General features: G+C 33.2%; 2 protein-coding genes and 1 pseudogene across 2 annotated transcripts; 2 read left to right on the forward strand and 1 right to left on the reverse strand.

The window, feature by feature from the left end:
- Positions 1-2,694: 2,694 nt before the first annotated feature.
- Positions 2,695-4,312, forward strand: LOC106450909 (annotated as a pseudogene).
- A 214-nt stretch (positions 4,313-4,526) lies between these two features.
- Positions 4,527-5,256, reverse strand: LOC106377676. The gene has a single exon (XM_013817939.3). The coding sequence runs from the start codon at positions 5,181-5,183 to the stop codon at positions 4,734-4,736; it is 450 nt and encodes a 149-aa protein (XP_013673393.2). The 5' UTR covers positions 5,184-5,256; the 3' UTR covers positions 4,527-4,733.
- A 6,998-nt stretch (positions 5,257-12,254) lies between these two features.
- Positions 12,255-16,344, forward strand: LOC106450875 (O-glucosyltransferase rumi homolog). The gene is made up of 7 exons (XM_048739712.1): positions 12,255-12,937; positions 13,016-13,171; positions 13,256-13,842; positions 14,339-14,534; positions 15,165-15,229; positions 15,330-15,540; positions 15,879-16,344. The coding sequence occupies exons 1-7, from the start codon at positions 12,776-12,778 to the stop codon at positions 16,239-16,241; spliced, it is 1,740 nt and encodes a 579-aa protein (XP_048595669.1). The 5' UTR covers positions 12,255-12,775; the 3' UTR covers positions 16,242-16,344.
- Positions 16,345-20,067: the final 3,723 nt, after the last annotated feature.

Genomic DNA, 20,067 nt, shown 5'->3' on the forward strand with positions numbered 1-20,067 from the left:
TTGTATTTCTAATGGGTACGCAAAACTATGCTAGTTCTTGTATTTCACTTCACTTTTGAGATAGCTTTACATAGCATAAAAATCTGATATAAATCTTATTCTCCCTTTTTATAAGGATGCCGAACATCCAAAAACTTGCGTTACCAATGTGGACATCTCTAGATATAAATTCAATTCAGTCAGCCTTTAGTAAATGGCAGAATCTTCAAACGTTGATTATTCACCCATTTATATCAATGACGACGACGGTACGTGAAGTCTCCAGCGTTGAGCTTCAAGCCATCGGAGAAAACTGTAGAAATCTTACAACCATAAAATTTACTACTATGTTGAGCAAAGACCTTGCCAATATAATTGTATGCAATTTTCCGAGCCTCGAGCGAGTGAGCTTTCGATGCAATTATGCATGTGTAGAAGCATCAATAGCGCTCATTATTGGCCTTCCAAACCTAAAGATATTTAATCTTTCACATTGTATTTTTACGGAAAATACCGGACCTGGTAGGTCGTGTATAATAGGAATGAAACCTAGGGACGAACTTGTACAAGCCGGCACTAAAAAGCTTGTCAGGTTTATGGTGTGTTGTTCGGACTGCACAATTTGCCAGGACGTATGGAAACACGCGAATAATCCAAACCGTTACGGGCTCGAGTTTCGTTATGTTAAGGAAGAACGGTGGAAAACAGATGAGATAAAAGAACTAGAGTTATGAACCTATAAAAACAAGACTGTTATATAAATATCTATTTTGAAAATTTATACTTTTATTTGCACAATAGAAATTATGTAATTTCTTATAATATATAACTTATATATAATAACAATTTATATTTATTCAATGATAATTTTTTTTTGTCATCAACTTAAAAACGGATTCATATTGACTCTCTAAAACACATCGGTAATTCCACATCTATGTGAACGACGAAAGACGGTTGAATCCTGGCACTTTCTATCCGCACTTCCTGATGTTGCTACCTTCAACACCCTGCTCCATGGTTTATGTGTGGAAGACAGGGTGTGTGAAGCCTTGCATTTTTTTCATCAAATGGAATGCAGACCCGATGTGGTAACAGTCACCACGCTGATGAACGGTCTTTGGAAAGACGGACGTCATGGCGATGCTCAAAATGTTTTCAGTGAAATGCAAGAGAAAGGAATCTTTCCCAATTTATTTACCTACAACTGTATGATCAATGGTTTTTGTAGCTCTGGTAGATGGAGCGAAGCCCAGCGGTTGTTGCGAGAAATGTTTGAAAGGAAGATCAGCCCTGATGTTGTAACTTATAATGCTTTGATCAATGCATTGGTCAAGGAAGGCAAGTTCTTTGAGGCTGAAGAATTAGGCCATGTTCGTTTGCTCACCCAGGTGATCCATCTGGGTGAAGATGCAAATTGATGTTTGTTTTGTGCATTATAATGCTACATCCAGATGGATCATCCAGTTGAATTTTTAAAAAACTCATTTCAAATTCTCACTCAAATGAAGGTGAGTCATGATGGTGCATCTGGATGCAAATGCATCTAGTTCAGTCCAAAATGATAAATGACAAAAATGACTTTTTAAAATCAAAATATTATTTTCAAACCGTAAATTCTATTTTTTTGCATATACATTTTTCCGCTATAACCAAAAAAATGCATTTTCTCGCAAAAACTAAAAAAACACACTTTCCCGCCAAAACCGCAAGATGCATTTTTTCGCAAAAAAAATATAAAACACACATTTTCATAAAAAAACACATTTTTCGGCTAAACCAATAAAACCGCACTTTTCGACCAAAACCGAAAAAACACATTTTCTCGCCAAAACCGGAATACACAATTTTCCCACCAAAACCGGAAAAAAACTCATTTTCTTGCCAAAAAAAAAAAAAATTTCCTGCCAAAACCGGAAAAACATACTTTTTTGCCAAAACTGAAAAACGCAATTTTACCGCCAAAACCGGAAAATGGAATTTTCCCGCCAAAACCGGAAAACGCATTTTCCCGCCAAAACCGGAAAACTCATTTCCCGATAAAACCAGAAAAACACATTTTCCCGCCAAAACCGGAAAAACGCATTTCCCGCCAAAACCGGAAAATGCATTTTCCTGCCAAAACCGGAAAAACGCATTTTCATGCCAAAACCGGAAAAATGCATTTTCCTGCCAAAACCGAAAAAATGTATTTTCCTGCCAAAACCGGAAAAAAAAAGTATTTTCCCGCCAAAACCGGAAAAAATGTATTTTCCCGCCAAAACCCAAAAATGCTTTTTCCGCCAAAATCGCGAAAAAAAACTTTTCCCGTCAAAAACACTTTTTCTGCTAAAACTTCAAAACACACTTTTTTCCGTCCAAATCGCAAAAACGTATTTTTTCGCCAAACCCATAAAACGTATTTTCCGCGAAAACCATAAAAATGCATTTTTTCGCAAAAAACAAATATTTTCTCAAAAACTGTAAAAATATTTTCGGCCAAAACCGTAAAAATGCTATTTTTCGCCAAAACGTAAAAAATTATATTTTAGTCATTTTATTAACAAGTCCACATGAAAAGCAAACGAACATAGTTGCATTCAGATGATTCATCTAGATGCATGAACGAAATGAAAAAACAAACAACACCAGATAGAGCATCTGGATAAGACATTTAGATGGACCATCTGGATGCATCTTCCAGATATACAAACGAACAGGGCCTTATACGATGTGATGCTTCCAAGGGGAATAGTCCCTGATACAATCACATTTAATTCAATGATCGATGGGTTTTGCATACAGAATCGTCTTGATGCTGGCTGAGCACATGTTTTATTTGATGGCTACCAAGGGCTGCTCTCCGAACGTAATCACTTTCACTACTCTCATAGACGGATACTGTGGAGCTAAGAGGGTAGATGATGGAATGGAACTTCTCCATGAGATGACTGAAACAGGATTAGTTGCTGACACAATTACTTACAACACTCTTATTCACGGGTTCTGTCACGTGGGCGATCTTAATGCTGCTCAAGACCTTTTACAGGAGATGATTTCTAGTGGTGTGTGCCCTGATGTCGTTACTTGTAACACTTTGCTGGACGGTCTCTGCGATAATGGGAAACTAAAAGATGCATTGGAAATGTTTAAGGCTATGCAGAAGAGTAAGATGGATCTTGATGCTAGTCACCCCTTCAATGATGTGGAACCTTATGTTCAAACTTACAATATATTGATCTGCGGCTTGATCAATGAAGGGAAGTTTTTAGAGGCCGAGGAATTATACGAGGGATGCCACACAGAAGTATAGGCCCAGATACTACCACCTATAACTCAGTGATCGATGGATTATGCAAGCAGAACCGCCTAGATGAGGCTACACAAATGGTTGATTCGATGGGTAGCAAAGGTTTCTCTCCCGACGTAGTGACATTTAACACACTCATTAATGGCTACTGTACGGTAGGAAGGGTTGGTGATGGGCTGGAGCTTTTCTGCGAGATGGGTAGAAGAGGAATAGTTGCTAATGCAATTACTTACAGAACCTTGATTCATGGGTTTTGTCAAGTGGGTAATATTAATGGAGCTCTAGACATTTTCCAGGAGATGATTTAAAGTGGGGTGTATCCTGATACCATTACTATTCGCAATATGCTGACTGGTTTATGGAGTAAAGAGGAACTAAAAAGGGCAGTGGCAATGCTTGAGGATCTGCAGATGAGTATGGTATGTAAGTTTCTGTTCAGTCTATGTATTTTTAAATATAAAGAAGAATGTATACATGCTTTTGTGTGTAGCTTCAGATTGATGATACATGTTCTGGAATTAACCATCGGTTTGGTTTTGCATTGTAAGATCATCATTTGGGGGATGAGTGATCAAAGATTTTCTACTGTTTGCAGCAGAGCTTCAATGTCAATTTGTTTTTGTTGCTGCATTTATACCCTACTAATGTTTGATCAAAGTGTTGAATAGAGTGATCATAGTGAAAATTTGTGTGGTCAATGAGCTGTTTTGCTGCTATTTTAATGACAGCCTTTTATGCGTCTACGTCTATTGTCTGAGCTTATTAAATTTGACTACTTCCAATTAAATTCCATACACTTGTTCACGCATTATTGGTCTGAACTAAAGAAGCACACCTTCCAGAAGAGTTCAGTTGTTAAAAGATGTTTAGTGTTTAATCTTTCTAGCCCCCCTTTTTGTTTGTTTGTATGCAGGTATATTAGTTGTAACATGGAAAATATTCTTCCTTATAACCTTGAAGTAGTGATGTTATCTTGTTTAGTTAAACTCATATGTCTATAACTGTTAGTATCCATGAGATTCAGTTGGGGTATGCATGTCTACAACATAAGAGTTCTTATCTATGATCATATATTACAGGTGTGAGGCAGGTCAACTAGTGGCAAGGAAGCATATCCTCAACTTGGTTTATAATTTTCTGCATAAAGAAACATTGGTTCTCAGCTCAAACTATGTTATCATCAACCAGGTAATCGTACTTAAGACAATCCAACACACCCTGCTTCACATGCACAGTTCCAAAATATTAAGAGATACAAGGTGATAACGAATTTTATTTATATCGAGAGTAGTCTACATATCAAACGTGTTTAATGATAAGCGCAATCGAAAAAAACAACCTTGAAGAACGAGTAAAGTGCTTTGGCATGCACAACTTTTCTGATTATTTAGAGAATAGATTAATTAACACAGAAGTCAAAATGATTTGTTCTTGAAGTTACGAATCAATCTGTATGCTCAGATTCTCAACGATCTCTTCTAGCTTGAGTTTTCCCTTTCCTTTCCCTCAACCTCCTCGCAGGTGCCTTCATCAAAGGTTTCTCCACATCGCCTGAGATGTCAAGATGGACTCCTGGATCATGAGTCTCGTACTTGGCGCCCATCATTATGGAGTTGTTCACAGCCTGAAAGTTGCTGTTCACGAAGGTGGTCAGAAAATCAAGCTCTTGGCCGCCGTTTTTGTAGCTGTCTCCTTGGTTATCGTCAAGCTCGGTCTTCATGGTGGCTCCAAGGTTTGAGCCAGCGAGAGTGATAGCGCTGATGCCATCCTCCTCCTTCTCTTCTTCATATTGGCTTGGTCCCGCCTTGTCTGCTCCCATTTGGGTTACGGAGGAGATCATGTTTTTGAGATCATGACGGAAATGTTGTTGTCGCTTGTGCTTCTCTGCTTCGCCTCTTGACTCGCTTAGCTTCATTCTTTATCTCAGGTTTTGCACAACCAGAAGAAATGATGGGAAGGCAAGTAATGCAAGCCATATATTCTCTAAATGTATATATATATATATATATATATATACAGTCAGAGTAAAAGCAATGCCTTGTGTTGCAATTAAAGAATTGGATGGGGAATGACTTTGGAGTGGGTTTAAGAACAACTTTTGGAGATTTACAAAAAGTGGTTAAGTATCACGATAAGATGTTGCAGTTAAATAATTGGATGATCTCAAAACCGGAGGAGATTTACAGAGTTCTTTCACTGTAATAATAAAGACAACAATAAGTCTTGAGGCCATGTCGATGATTCTCTTATAATAGAGTTTTTGCTTTAAATTCAGTTCCAAACATTATTGCTTGAAATAAATGGTTAAACTACCTATTTAACCAGAAATACTGTACATAAACAATTGAGAAAATTACTCAAACTAACTCTTATTTATTATGTAATTACTAGATTAACTTCCTTTCATCGATGCATGTTCAGAGGGTAGTATAAAGACGAAATAACCATAATAGTTGATAATTATTACTACAATGCCATTATATTAATTTTGGTATAAAATTAAAAATACCAATTAAAATCACGATAAAAACACAGTTTTTACAACAAAAAAAACTTTAGGGTTCATGGGATTCACCGGCAATTCACGACGAATTGGGAGAATCCAAGTTAGAAAGCAGCAATTCCATAGAAAATGAAAACATGACCAGGACCAGACAGAAAAATCCCCAAACTAAACCCAGAACACTGTCAATCGTTTCCCGTTGCAGCTAAGAACCAGAGAGATGCGGAGGATCAGTTCACTGGACGGTGAATTGGACTTCTTAAGAGAGCACACGAATAAACCTTCGTAGAAATTTAATACCTTCCTGGTATCTCTCTCCTTCACTACTGACGGTGGCTATGGCGATGGCAGTGAGTTTCAGCAGAATAGCTCCAGTCAAGATATCTGATCGCAGATTTTAACAAACAAAATCTGATCTATTATGATTTTTGTCTTAGATTTGAATCCGGATTGAAGCGTGACCGAGCAGCGTGGCTGTCTCACCAAGACTCCTTTGTTGACCCCGTTGCAGACCGCGTATAGGTACACTCATTGCTTTGATATATGATCGCATTAAGACAAATAGATATATATTTGCAAAAAGGCATAGGTGTAAAGTCATGTTTCTCGTCTCTAATGACCATTGGCAGTGTATATAACCAAGTTTTAATGAATTTAGATTAGCATGTTGGCTCGACAGTGACCAAAATTTGGCTCGATAGTGAAACATAGATGTAATATATATTCACAGGCTTATGCTCCATGTACAGGATTCTAGAAATCATCTATACCCACGCCTTTTGGATGCTTCTGAAACACATGCTTTGTTGGGGTATATAACTTGATTATGGCTCTTTTTTATTATGTTTGCTTCACATTTGATGAGAAAAAAATAGAAACCTTGAGTATAACCTTCACAGGGGAGTCACTAACACCATATTTTTCTGGTGCTTTAGTTGTTTGTGGAGTCCATTATTGTGTGTTTAATACTTAGGTCGTGGTGAATTTTGACAGGGATACATTTTGTCTAGGGGAAATCACAACAAGGAAATGTAGAAGACTGTCTTGCAGTTTGAGAGTAAGGTTGACAAGGAGTCTACTTTTTAAAAGTTCAGTCTATGGGGGTAGTAAAGAAAGGCGTATCTACCGACATTCCGGTTTATATGTACTTTGATGCATTTTCAACTCTGTTTTACCATAAAAATGCAGATGACGAGTTATGTAGCCGCTGAGTGTGGTTATCGTTTGTTGTGTTCTTATAACCGCCGGGTGTGGTTTTTGTGTTCTTATACAATCAAGAACTTGAAAAGCTCTGTTGAATGATAACACTGCCTTGCTTTTAATCGATGTGTTTCGGGTTTTGGTTGTTTTTCCTCCAAAGAGCTAGAAATGTATTTTCAATGATTACTCCACTCTTGATCTTGATCTATTACGTCCTCACTCAAACAGACTGAAGCTTTGAACACTTCTTTGAATTAATCGTTGCTATTTTCTTGTCTACTAAGGAAGAACGGTAAGAACAACACATCACCTGCAAATTTAAATAGATACTTATTAATAACACCATAAGAACATACGCGCATCATGCTCATCCAATGACCACAAACCATTTTTATTTGTGCCATGAGAGAAGAAGGAAGAAAATAAACGTCAATATGAACACAACCATTAACGTCGAATAAGGCAATCACGAGAGAGATTTGTAGATTAAGGCTTTTCTCTTTGTTTTGTTTAAATTAAGTTTGGTTTGGTTTAATTAAATAATTTTGGTTTACATGCTTTTGATTCAAATTATGGTTGGTTTGAAACATTTTGGTTTAAATCAAGTTAAATTACTGGTATATGAAATAATTTCAGAATTAAATGGTTTAATCTGGTTTGCAATAACTCGGTTAAGAATAATTAATAAAAATCTGTGGCCAAATCATAAATAAATTTGTGGTTTAAGTTTAAACAAATCTGTCGAACTATAACAAATTTGTGGTCAAATAATAAATAAATCTATCAAATTCTAATAAATCTGTGGTCAAAGAATAAATAAATCTATCAAATCTTAACTAAGTCTGTCAAAATTAAATAAATTTGTGGCTAAAGAATAATATATCTATCAAATCGAAACTAAATCTGTCAAAAACAAGTAAATCTGTGGTTAAAGAAAAAATAAATCTATCAAATCTTACTAAATATATTCAAATAAAGTAAATCTGTGGACAAATAAATTAAATTTGTCAATATTTAATAAATTTATGGCCAAACGTGACAGATTTGTTATAACAAGTCTGTAGAAATTTTATTAAGTCTATAGATTTTAAGTAAATCTGTTGCTAAAGAAGAATATATTTAAGTCTGTGGCTACATAAAACGTAGACAAAATAAATCTGTGGATGGTAAAATTGTAAATATTCCGAAAATTCAGTAATGGCATTTTTGTAATTATACTTTTTTGTTAACAAAGGAAATAGGGGTAAATTGGGTATGCAAAACAAGCTAGTAATTAAAATAAAATTAGAGTTAAACTAGTAATTAATTGATAAATAAGGGTTAAACTAGTTTTTTTCCCTAAACAATTTCACATAATTTTTCATGCTCGTTCTAATTACACATATATTATGTATACGAATCTATATAGCCCCATTTTCGAAGATTAAAACTAGCCACACAGAAGAACATTTATATTGGTTTAAATGGTTTATAATCTAAGCAGATATCAAACCAGTTAAACTGATATTAAACCAGTTGGTATCGCTTTAATTGGTTTGATATTGGTTTAGGTTCTAAACTATTAAAATTAAGCTAAATATTTGTTTGTGTGGCTTCGGGTTTCAATCTTTGAAAATAAGGATAAATAGGTTCTTATATTTAAAATGTGTGCAATTAGGATGAGTATAAAAGTATGTGTGGAATTCTTAACATACGATACTTCATTTTGTTTATGTCTATTTTGCTATTTCATTTTTTTTCTTTCTCTTCAAACATATGTAGATTGGGGTGGATTGGTTGCAGATACATACTTTTTATAATAGTACTACATGCATGGGTTACAAATTTCCTTGATAAGAATCTGAAATAGGTCGTTTACCTGATTGGTAGCAATTGTCACAGACGACACTCTTTGCTAAGTCATGGACAATGAGGTTTTTGACGTGCATAACATGATTGATACTCCATTCTTGCAATGACAGTAAGAACCTATTGATGTCCCCCATTATGGGCTGGATCTCAACAAACTCCATGGGGTTTATGGCAGGTGTTCAGCATATTCATTATCGCCCAAATTAAGACGACAATCCCAGCTTCTCTTTCTGTCTTTAAGTTAGAAAAGGCTCTACGGCTATCAGTTTATCTTTCCGTCTTTAAGTTAGAAAAGGCTCTACGGCTATGAAAGATGGTTTTGCCATGATAATCTCTTTCAATCCATGCTGCTCCACTGTTAGCATTTTGGCCTCATGGAGTTTATGTCTTTCCGCCTCTATGGCTACCAAACACATGTTTCAAACTTTTGTAATTTAATAATATGATTGAGAACTGCAGCCTTACGAAGTTTTCAACTATTGGTAATACTTTATCTTGGAGTGGGCGTTGAGGAGGAAAAATTATACGATGTTGTTTGGATCGAGTACTAGGAAACACATAATGACATGGAATTTTTCCATGTTCCTTTGTCGAATATTTGGGTATAGTGGGATCTTGTCCTCGACCATTAGTAGCTATGGTAGAAGACACAATTGTGAAGAATGAAAGACAATTTCGGTTTGATAAAATATGGATTGATGAAGATGGGTGATGGATTCCATAACAAGAGGTTGCTTGGAAGGGGTAGTAAGAGATATTCAAGAAATTGTTGGCAAAATACAGCAATGTCGACATGAGATCTCAGTTTGGAGGAAGATGAATTTGCCATATGGAAAAGAAAAAATTGAATAATTTACAAGTCCTTGGAGAAAATCCAAAATGCTAATTAAAAAACACACGAAAAATTTACGAATATTACTAAAAAAATTAAAAGAGGTATATCATGAGGAAGAACAATACTTAGAACGAAAAACAGAAATCTGTAGCATTTAAAAGGGGATAGGAATACAAAATTTTACCAAGCGTTAACGAAACAAAAGACATACTGAAACAAGGTTACTGGCTTACATAATGATGATGGTGAATGGGTTATTTCGTAACCGGAGGTGGAAGGGGTGGCAGCAAAATATTTTAGTGACTTATTTAAATTGATATCCCCTACAGACTTTGAGATTTTTCTAGAGAAAATGTCAACCCTGGTTACATATAATAAAAAAATACTATACTTACTCTCTTGTTCGAAAACGCGGCCGGATTGGCAGATTCCGCCCCGGTGAAACGCTCAGCGGCGGAGCTCCACCGCGATTATGGTATATTCGGTCAAAAACGCGGTAAAAAAAAGTTAATCCATGTTTTGGTGATTTCGAGTCTGAAATCGATAAATATACCACAGATCGACATATTTTAATTGTATAAACAAAGAAACAAAGTTGAATCGAAGCTAATCAACCCAAAAATGATGATTCACCGCAATATAATCCCTGTAAAGATTAGGCCTGGGCACTTTACCTGATACCCGAAGCTTACCCGAAGTTGTATCCGAACCCGACCCAAAAAACCCGAACCAAAATCCAAACCGAAGTAGCAAAATACCTGAACGGGTATTGATTTACGAGAGATTGGATATCCGAACCCGAACGGGTAATATCCAAACCCGAATGGATACCCGAAAATAACCGAACATAAGTATATATAACCTTATATTTTTAATTGAAATCTTTATTTTATTTAAAATATTTATATTGATGTTACACATACTTTAAAATCATATAATATACATATACGTACATATAAAATGATTTGATATTCACTTAGAATGCATGTCAAGCTCTTTGTTTTATGTATTAACAAAAGTTTCATCCAATTTTTTTAAAAATGACCAAATTAATGTTTATTTATTTTTGCAATGTTATCTCTAAATATATTAATCAGTCAATCTATTAAAAATAAAAAAAATCAGTTAAGTAAAAGTTATATTTTTAAATACAAGAAACTTAAAACAATGAAAAAATTATTTTTTTATTTCAAAATCTAAATATCCGAACCCGATCCGAAATAACCGAACCCGAACTAAAAATACCCAAACCCGACCCAAAATACAAAAATACCCGAACGGGTTCTATATCCGTATACCAAAATACCCGAAAATCCGAAATACCCAATCCAAACCCGAACGGGTACCCGAACGTCTACCCCTAGTAAAAATAGGTTACAGAAGAAGACGCCTACGAAATTACAATTTTGCCCTTTTTAATGGAAAAAATTAAAAACTGCATTGTTGGCCATCGAACCCGGGCTGGGAAGTCAATCAAACTTTAAATAGCCACTGGAATACAGCACTTACTGCGTTATTACTTGTATGTATAATTTTTAAAGGTATGTTACATTACAAATATTAAATGAGTAAGAAAAATTCCGCCCCGCGTACTCCCTGCATTTTCAATAACTCGCTAGGCCCGAAGTCGCCGCACGCATAGCGTCTAACGATTTTCTGAACAGAGCTTTCTTTAAATGCATCAGAAAAGAAGGTTCCTTGACTTTATCTTTTATATTATAAAACAAAAATTAATTGACATTTCTATGTATGACATGTGTCCTCTACTATTTTAAAATAAAATTAATGATTTTATTTTTTGTTAACAAATGAATAAATGAAAAAAAAAAAGATTTTTAGTTTCTTTTTAACACAACCATTTCCCTCTTTATACTCTCTCACGATCATCACCTTTCTTTTGCTTCTGCATAAACTGTAAACTGGTAATTCTAAGTTATAAGCAATTGCTAAATAAAAATGGCAGCTAATTTTTTTTATGCCACCTCCGTTCTAAACTCTTTTCATTTAATGATCTGCCAAATGTTTTGAATCGTTTTTTGAATGTGTTGTGTCAACATATTTTGTTGCTAGTTATTTTGAAGAATATTTTCAAATTTCTCATTTATTTCGAGAGTTTTTACCGTTTTGTTGCTTTAGGAAAAATGACAAACAATTATAAAATCTGAAAGTTTTTAAATTGTATTTAATTATTTTTATAGATTTATAGTTGATGTAATGTCTTTAGCCTTTAGTTTGATCGTAAATTGTGGTTCAATATTTTTTAAATTCATCACCAGATCCATGAATTGCCACTAAATCACACTATTTTGTTCCTTTGAAAATAGAAATGCATGTTTTCTATTATAGTGACACATTTTGAACAAACATTCTGGTATGAATACTTTTAACAATGATTTTGTCCATACATAATATGGGCAATAATACTAGTTTGTGATAAACCCGGAAAAAGTACCAGGACAAGACGAAATGGTGCTATGGTTTACTAGCTATTTATTCTAACCGGGCCCACTTAGTGGGTCTTTAGGCTTGTTTTGTTTTGTTTTGTTATTAATTTGCGTTTAACTATAACTTCGAAAAAAAAAATATGAAAAATTTTTAGGAAAAAATGTTTTTGGGGGTCTTTTGTTTTTTTTCAAATGTACAGCTGGAAAAGAAAAGTAAAACAACAAAACAATTAAAGCCAAATACGTACAAGTGCGCCCGGTTTAGCCGGTAACCAATAACACCACGGTGGAATAGTCGTATATGATTATCATAATACGAAACTGACGTAATTTACACGATCGAGTAATAAGTTTAGTAGATGAAATTCCAAATTTCAAAGAATGTAGTAAAACGAGTCCATTATCAATATCATCATCATCAGTGTCGTGTTGTGTCCTTGTCAAACTCACGTAACATGCATCTTCTTTTTTCTTTTCTTTTTTTGTAACTGAAACATGCATCTTCTTTTCCTGCTTAACTTTTCTTTTAGGTTCAAATAAAAAGGAGAGACTGGAAGGAAGGAAGGAAGGAAGGAAGGAAGGAAGGAAGAGAGAGAGAGATCAAGAAAAATTAAGAAGACTGAGAAAAGATTCCTTAGCCTCCAAAGATTCCCTTATCCAAAAAAATCATAACAATGACATCTCTCTTCTCTAAACCTCGAGCTCTCACTTCTCTAGTCTCCCACTTTAAAACGTACCGTCCGATCACCGGAAAACTCCATGTGGCCACCTTGACGCTTCTCCTCTTCCTTGTAGCAGCCGCTGTTGCCGTCACTTCCTCTCTATGGCTTAGTAAGGTATAATTATTTAAGAAAATAACCTTAAGAATAACGTTATCAAGAAAATTAACATAATCTTTTTTTTGTTAATCAAAGACGACAAAACAATTTGATCGACCGACATTAGTCACAACAAAACCGGTACCGGAGCTAGAATCACCGCAGAAAACCGGGGTATTGGTAAATTGCACAAGTTTATTGAACCAAAACCGGTCTGGTTCTTGCTCAAGAACATTTCTATGGCTAAACAAGGTAATTATTGTTGAGATCTTCTCATTGCGTGATTAAAAATTCAATTATTTTTCAATTAATTGAATTTTTAATTGTTTACCACAGACAAAATCATATAATCCACCGACAATAATAACAACAAAACCGGTTCACGCACCTGTACCAGTACCAGAGAAGAAATCAACGAAGAAAACCAGAATCTCGGTAGATTGCACAAGTTTCTTGAATCAAAACCGGTCCGGTTCTTGCTCGAGAACAGCTCAACCCGGTTATAATAATAACCAAACCGAATCGAACCGGGCATGTCCTGATTACTTCAAGTGGATCCACGAGGATCTAAAGCCATGGAGAGAGACGGGGATAACAAGAGAAATGGTGGAACGAGGACAAACGACAGCGCATTTCCGGTTACTCATAGTAAACGGCAAGGTGTTCGTAGAAAACTACAAAAAGTCGATACAAACTAGAGACGCGTTCACACTGTGGGGGATTCTTCAGCTGCTGAGAAAGTATCCAGGGAAGTTGCCTGACGTGGATCTCATGTTTGACTGTGATGATCGGCCGGTCATTAGATCGGACGGTTACGATACATTTAATCTTACAGCTGAAAATGCACCACCTGTGTTATTTAGATACGGCGGAGATAGATGGACGGCGGATATCGTCTTTCCAGACTGGTCATTCTGGGGATGGTACGTACTGGAATATATCTCTACACTATCTCTCTTTTTCTTCTTTTGTTTTCTTTGTCTGAAGCGTGTATGGTTGTTAACGTACACTTGTCCCCACTTGATCACATGCCGCAAAAAAAGTCCTAGTTCTCCAGTTTTTGTATATAGTAATTTAAGAGATTTAAAGTGTTCGAAAAGGTAAGAATTAAATGATAGTACTCTCCACTCAATGTCACTATTAGTTAAGTGGTACTGGTTGTAGCTTATTTATCCCTATTTATGCTTTGAATAAGTGATTAGCTAAAGTAACTTTAGTTTCTATATAATTCAATCTTTACAGCAAAACATGAAGTGAATAGTTCTAAAATCTCGTTGGTAATTCCATATTAAACTTTGAAATATTTTTTTGTATCGAATATCATATTTGTTTGCGACTGATGATTTATTTGCATAGTTGAAAATTTAATAAATTTCAAATTAAAAAAAAAAAGTAATTGGATTAAATTGGTGGATGAAGGCAAGAGATAAACATAAAACCATGGAGCAAAGTGTTGAAAGAAATGGAAGAAGGAAAGAAGAAGAAGAAGTTTATGGAGAGAGAATCTTATGCATATTGGAAAGGGAATCCTTTTGTTGCATCTCCTTCAAGAGAAGATCTTCTTACTTGCAATTTATCCTCACAACATGATTGGAATGCTAGAATTTTCATTCAGGTATACATATATATATATATACGTACGAACATAAGCTTACACAGAGCCGTGCTCACCTTATTAATTTTGGGGCATTGGCCTCAGGCTCCCTCTCACATTAGTTCATTTTGGAGCTTCTATATTCATAAATCATATAATCAATATATGATAATATGATAAAAACTATAATTATCTCTTAATACTTTTCAATAATATGATCATTTTTTCTTAGTTATTGTGAATATTAATTTTATTGTATATTTTTTATTTTGAATGTCGAAAACATTTTCCTGCATATAGTTTGAATTTGTATATACAATTTTCAGTTGTAACCAAAATATAACTTTTGCCATTAATTTTCGTAAGATTAATTTTTCTTAAAAATAATTTTAAAATATAAGTTAAGAAAACAATTTATTTTCTGGTTCGTATTAAAAAAATTAATACGTATATTTGATATAAAATAAATTATTTTTGTCTTGGCCTCCTACTAGCCTTCGCACGGCACTGAGCTTATAGAAGCATATATATATATATATATATGCTTGAACATATGCTTCTTCGTACGTATAACCATATTTCATCTATTAATCTTTCCATGAGGTATATAAAAATGAATTTGTGAGCAATTTTTTATTTGTGTTTACACAGGATTGGATATCAGAAGGGCAAAAAGGTTTTGAGAATTCAAATGTAGCAGATCAATGCACTTACAGGTTAGTACTAGTCTGTACTTTTTGCCTCATATAGTACCAATGTCTAATTTAAGGTTTATATATATGTTGAATTTAATTATTGGGATAATAAGCTGTGCAGGTACAAGATATATATAGAAGGGTATGGATGGTCAGTGAGTGAGAAATACATATTAGCGTGTGACTCAGTCACGTTGATGGTTAAACCTTATTACTATGATTTCTTCTCAAGAACTCTTCAACCTCTCCAACACTATTGGCCCATTAATGATAAGAATAAATGTAGATCCATCAAATTTGCTGTTGACTGGCTTAATAATCACACTCAAAAGGTATCATTGTCAAATCTTTTTGTGTCTAGATAATCTTTCTTACATGATGACACCAACTACACCTTGAAAAGGATTTAGGTTATAGTAAAAAAAACATACATCGCCTAGTTTACAAAATGTTAATGTAATATATATACTCGAGCAATTAGTTTCGGTTTTGTGAGGAAAGTTTTTCATTTTAGTTCTCGAATATAGTCTATAAAATAGTTGTCTACACCTATAAGTTAATACTGTGATTAGATTAAATAAAGTACCAAAAACACATGTTGCGTAATACTTGAAAAGTTGGATCGTAATTATGTATGCATACTCTTTATTTATAATTGGTTGCAATGCAGGCTCAAGAGATTGGAAGGGGAGCAAGTGAGTTCATGCAAAGAGATCTATCAATGGAAAACGTGTATGATTACATGTTCCATTTGCTGAATGAATACTCAAAGCTTCTTAAGTTCAAGCCTCAAGTTTCCCAAAACAGTGTTGAAATCTGCACGGAAGCGATGGTGTGCCCTTCTGGAAATGCGAATGGGACTAATAAGAGGTTTTTGATGGGCTCTTTAGTCGATGAACCTCACATTTCAGGCCCATGTTCACTGCCTCCTCCTTTTGATCCCAACGGTCTCGAGAAGTTCCATAGGAAGAAATTGAATCTCATCCGGCAAGTTGAGAAATGGGAGCATGCTTACTGGAAAAACGTTCAATAAAATGATACTATCAAATAGTTTGATATGATTTTATTTTAGCTTTTATTTATCGGATTACGTTAGATTTATGATATTTTGAGAAATATATCATTTATTCTTAGCATGGGTTGACCAATTTCCTAAACCTAAATCGAGTCCACATTGAAACCTGCTTAACTAATAGATAGTGTGTTAATAGCTTTTATTTATATGTAGTACATTATGATATTTACAAAATTGGATTTATGTTTTGCTATATAATTCTAGTTCATGTATTTAGATGTTCTTGGAGAGTAAGAGGGCTAAGCATGGAACGGATCCGGATATCCGAAAAATTTAGGGTATCGGATTTGGATTTGTCGGATTCGTTAATTTTAATATCTGGATCCGGATTCGTGTCTTCCGGATATTCGTCTAGATATTATATTACCCGTAGATATACGGATCCGAAAAAATAATTAAAAATATTTTTTTATATAAATTACTAATTTTTTTTAAATAATACTTAAATCAAATATTTATTTAAGATTTATAAATATATATATATATATGAATAATATTTAAAAAATAAAATGTAATATTATAAAGCTAATTTATGTATAAATATTAAAATATCAGATATAAATATCAATAAAATTTAAAAATTTAATATATTTTAAAAATACGGATCTCGATCTAAAAATTAAGATATCTGGATCGGGATTCACTTTTGACGGATCCAAAATTTTTACTATCTGGATTCGGATTCAGATTCAGAAACTTCAGATATTCTATTTTCGGAGCGAATGTGAAGCGGATAATAATCCCATGCATAAAGAGGGCATGTGAGGCTATTGCGATATGATTATAGTTTGACGATGGGAAACTTAATAATCAATTTCATGTGAATAGTTAAAAGATGGGACAGTTCTAGTTAATAAGTTTGTTTTGCTGCCTTGACGAATACAAAGTTTTTTTTTGACGAATACAAAGTTCATTCAGTATTAATCTTATAAGCATGATTAATTATTTAACAATTGAAACTTTTTGATTTTAAGAATAGCATCTCAAAGTAATAACCTTATGCGTTTTATCATCTACTAAGAGTATGATTGGTTTTCCCGTTACCATCCGCAAACGCAGCTTTTGCGGTTAGTAGCGGTTGTTGGCGTTTTGCAATAATCATACAAACCGTTCTAAATCATTTTAAACCTCATAAATTCAAAGATGGTTTCAGCTAGTGTTTGCGGTTGCGGGCGGTTGCCGGAGAATATATTTTTTTTCTTAAAAAAAGAAAATAAATACAATAAAAATATTCAATAAAAATTTTAAATTGAAATTATAAAAATACTAAAATATATCTATTATATTTTAATTAATATTATAAAATAAATAAAAATTATATAATTTTTAAGAATTTAAAATTATAAATTTTGTAAATATAATTTTTATATTTATTATAATATTATGATTTTTGATATTGTTATAATTATATAAAATATAATATTGTTAATTTATTATTTAATTGCTGCTGCATTTTGTATTTAACATGTTATAAGTATCTCGCAAACACATCAATTTCTAACCGCATAATAAGTCGTACAAATTTCTTAAAACTACTTGAAACCATAATCATTCGCATCCGCAAACTCCCATAACCATAACCGCAACCGCTGCGTTTGAATCATCCAGAGTCTAAGTTCTAATCATTTGTCTTTTTTTTTACACACATAACTTGGCATTTCAAAAATAACGATAGGCATATTTACAAGGCATTAGATACCAACTTGGCTACCCTTTTAATTTGTTGCAACAAACAAACGTGTATCTCTCTTAGCCAATAAGTAATTAGTTTTTTTTAACGTCTGATTAATTATGTTATTATAATAATGAGAATGTTATATAGACGATTTTACAGCCGATAATTCTACCACCTTGTGAGAATATACGTATGACTGCATCACTCTGAATCGTCCTATAAGATCCATGTTCGATGGTACGTCATGCACCAAGCTGAAGATCTCTTGTAACCTATTTCTCCATAATCTGCATAATTTGATATTTTCTAGGGTTTGAAGCCCACACTTCCAGATGTAAAAACATTAATAAATTTCTAGTCAAAACACTAGACCAAGGGGGCTTCCACTTAAGTAATTACTTTAAAACATCAAAAACAAATAATCTCTCCGTTTTAAAATATTCTATATGTTAAACAAAACTATTTCAAACAAAACTATTTTTTATATTTTTATTTTCTATTAGATAATATAGTAAATTGTAAAAAAATCTGTGAATGTTTATTAAATTTTGATTGGATTAAAAATATGAAAAGAAATTAATCACAAAATAATATATTTATAACATAGATAGAAACTCCAAAACATACATTTTTAAATCGATAAAAGTAATAGACGAATATGATATATATATTATTTTTATCAACTGAATATCATATATGTTTTTTGTGTCAAACAGAGTAGTAATTATTATTGGTTGTCTCGTTATTAATGAATATTATAATGTTAGTTTGTTCATTTTCATTAAATAGTTGTTCCTACTCACGTGCACGGCGGTGAATATTTTTGAGTCAGATTTCTCTCATACAAAAAGTGATAGCATGCGAGTCCGTAAGATTTAATAAAATGTTTTTTTTTTTAAAGAGAAAATGTTAAAAACATAATATCTAGGTTGTTGGAAAATAAATAATTTTCCTTACATAATACAGATTCCATACTTTGTTTTCAGTGATTGAAACTTACTATAAACTTACTATAAACTTACTATAAACTATGCTTGATATATCTTCGACGAAAATGTGTATAGTGTAAAAATATCTAAAAATTATACCGTATTACCTAGTATATAAGTTGCCCATTTAACAAAGTGGAGTATTCATGATGGTCCTTATCAATTTCCCTTAGTATATACTCAATGTTTGCTTGTAAGCATTGCGTGTGACGACTTGGAACCTAATTCATGTCCAAACACATAAGCATAATTATTATTTGTCATCTGTAAATGTATATTATGTTTAGTTAGAAAGTATTTATAGTAGATCATTTCAGCTAAAATCATGATTAAAAACTGAAAAGAAAATAAAAACGAATAGATTAAACACATAAATAATAGAAACATCAAATGGCACGAAATTTAACTAGGCATTAGCCAACTTTTATATTCATCAGCGCACAAATGAAATATTTACTATATTTTCTGGCTGGTAAAGTGAATACTATCTACAGTAAATTTTAAAGGCAATATCCATCGAATCCTTATTCTGAATTTGTCCAACATTTATGTGTATGTTTAAACATTGATATATCTAACACGAGAAATATTAGAACCAAACAAATGGAACACGCATGGGTAATTTGTCCCATTATCTTGTTTGTTGCTCAATTTTATGAAGTTACAATCAGTTAGGGAGGGCCAATTATATTATATATATATATATTATTACAAAAGAACTGTAATTAAATAAGAAACGTAGAATGTACTAGAAATAAACAAGGGGTTTGTTGGATCCATCTAAATTTTATAGTATGGCATTTTGTACCAAACGTTGGAAATATATGTTCTGTAACTTTGTTAGCAATTAATAGTTATTATTTTTTATCAAAAATAATAATTATTAAATTGATAGGGTTGTTGAGTGTTGAATTTCTTCTAGACCGTTTATTTATTTATTTCCAAGCTTTGTTGTGTTAACTTGCATAATATTTTATCTACTATTCTTATTTAAGTTTGATTTATTTTCAAGAAACCCTTGCATTTCTTTTAGAACATGTTCAGTGGAGTTTGTAGCTTTTCTAAGACTTGTACCTATTTCTTTTTTTTTTTGCTTTCTAAACGTGTTAATTGTTGGAAA

Source organism: Brassica napus, chromosome A9, assembly GCF_020379485.1.
Source record: "Brassica napus cultivar Da-Ae chromosome A9, Da-Ae, whole genome shotgun sequence".
Classification (NCBI taxonomy): Eukaryota; Viridiplantae; Streptophyta; class Magnoliopsida; order Brassicales; family Brassicaceae; genus Brassica; species Brassica napus.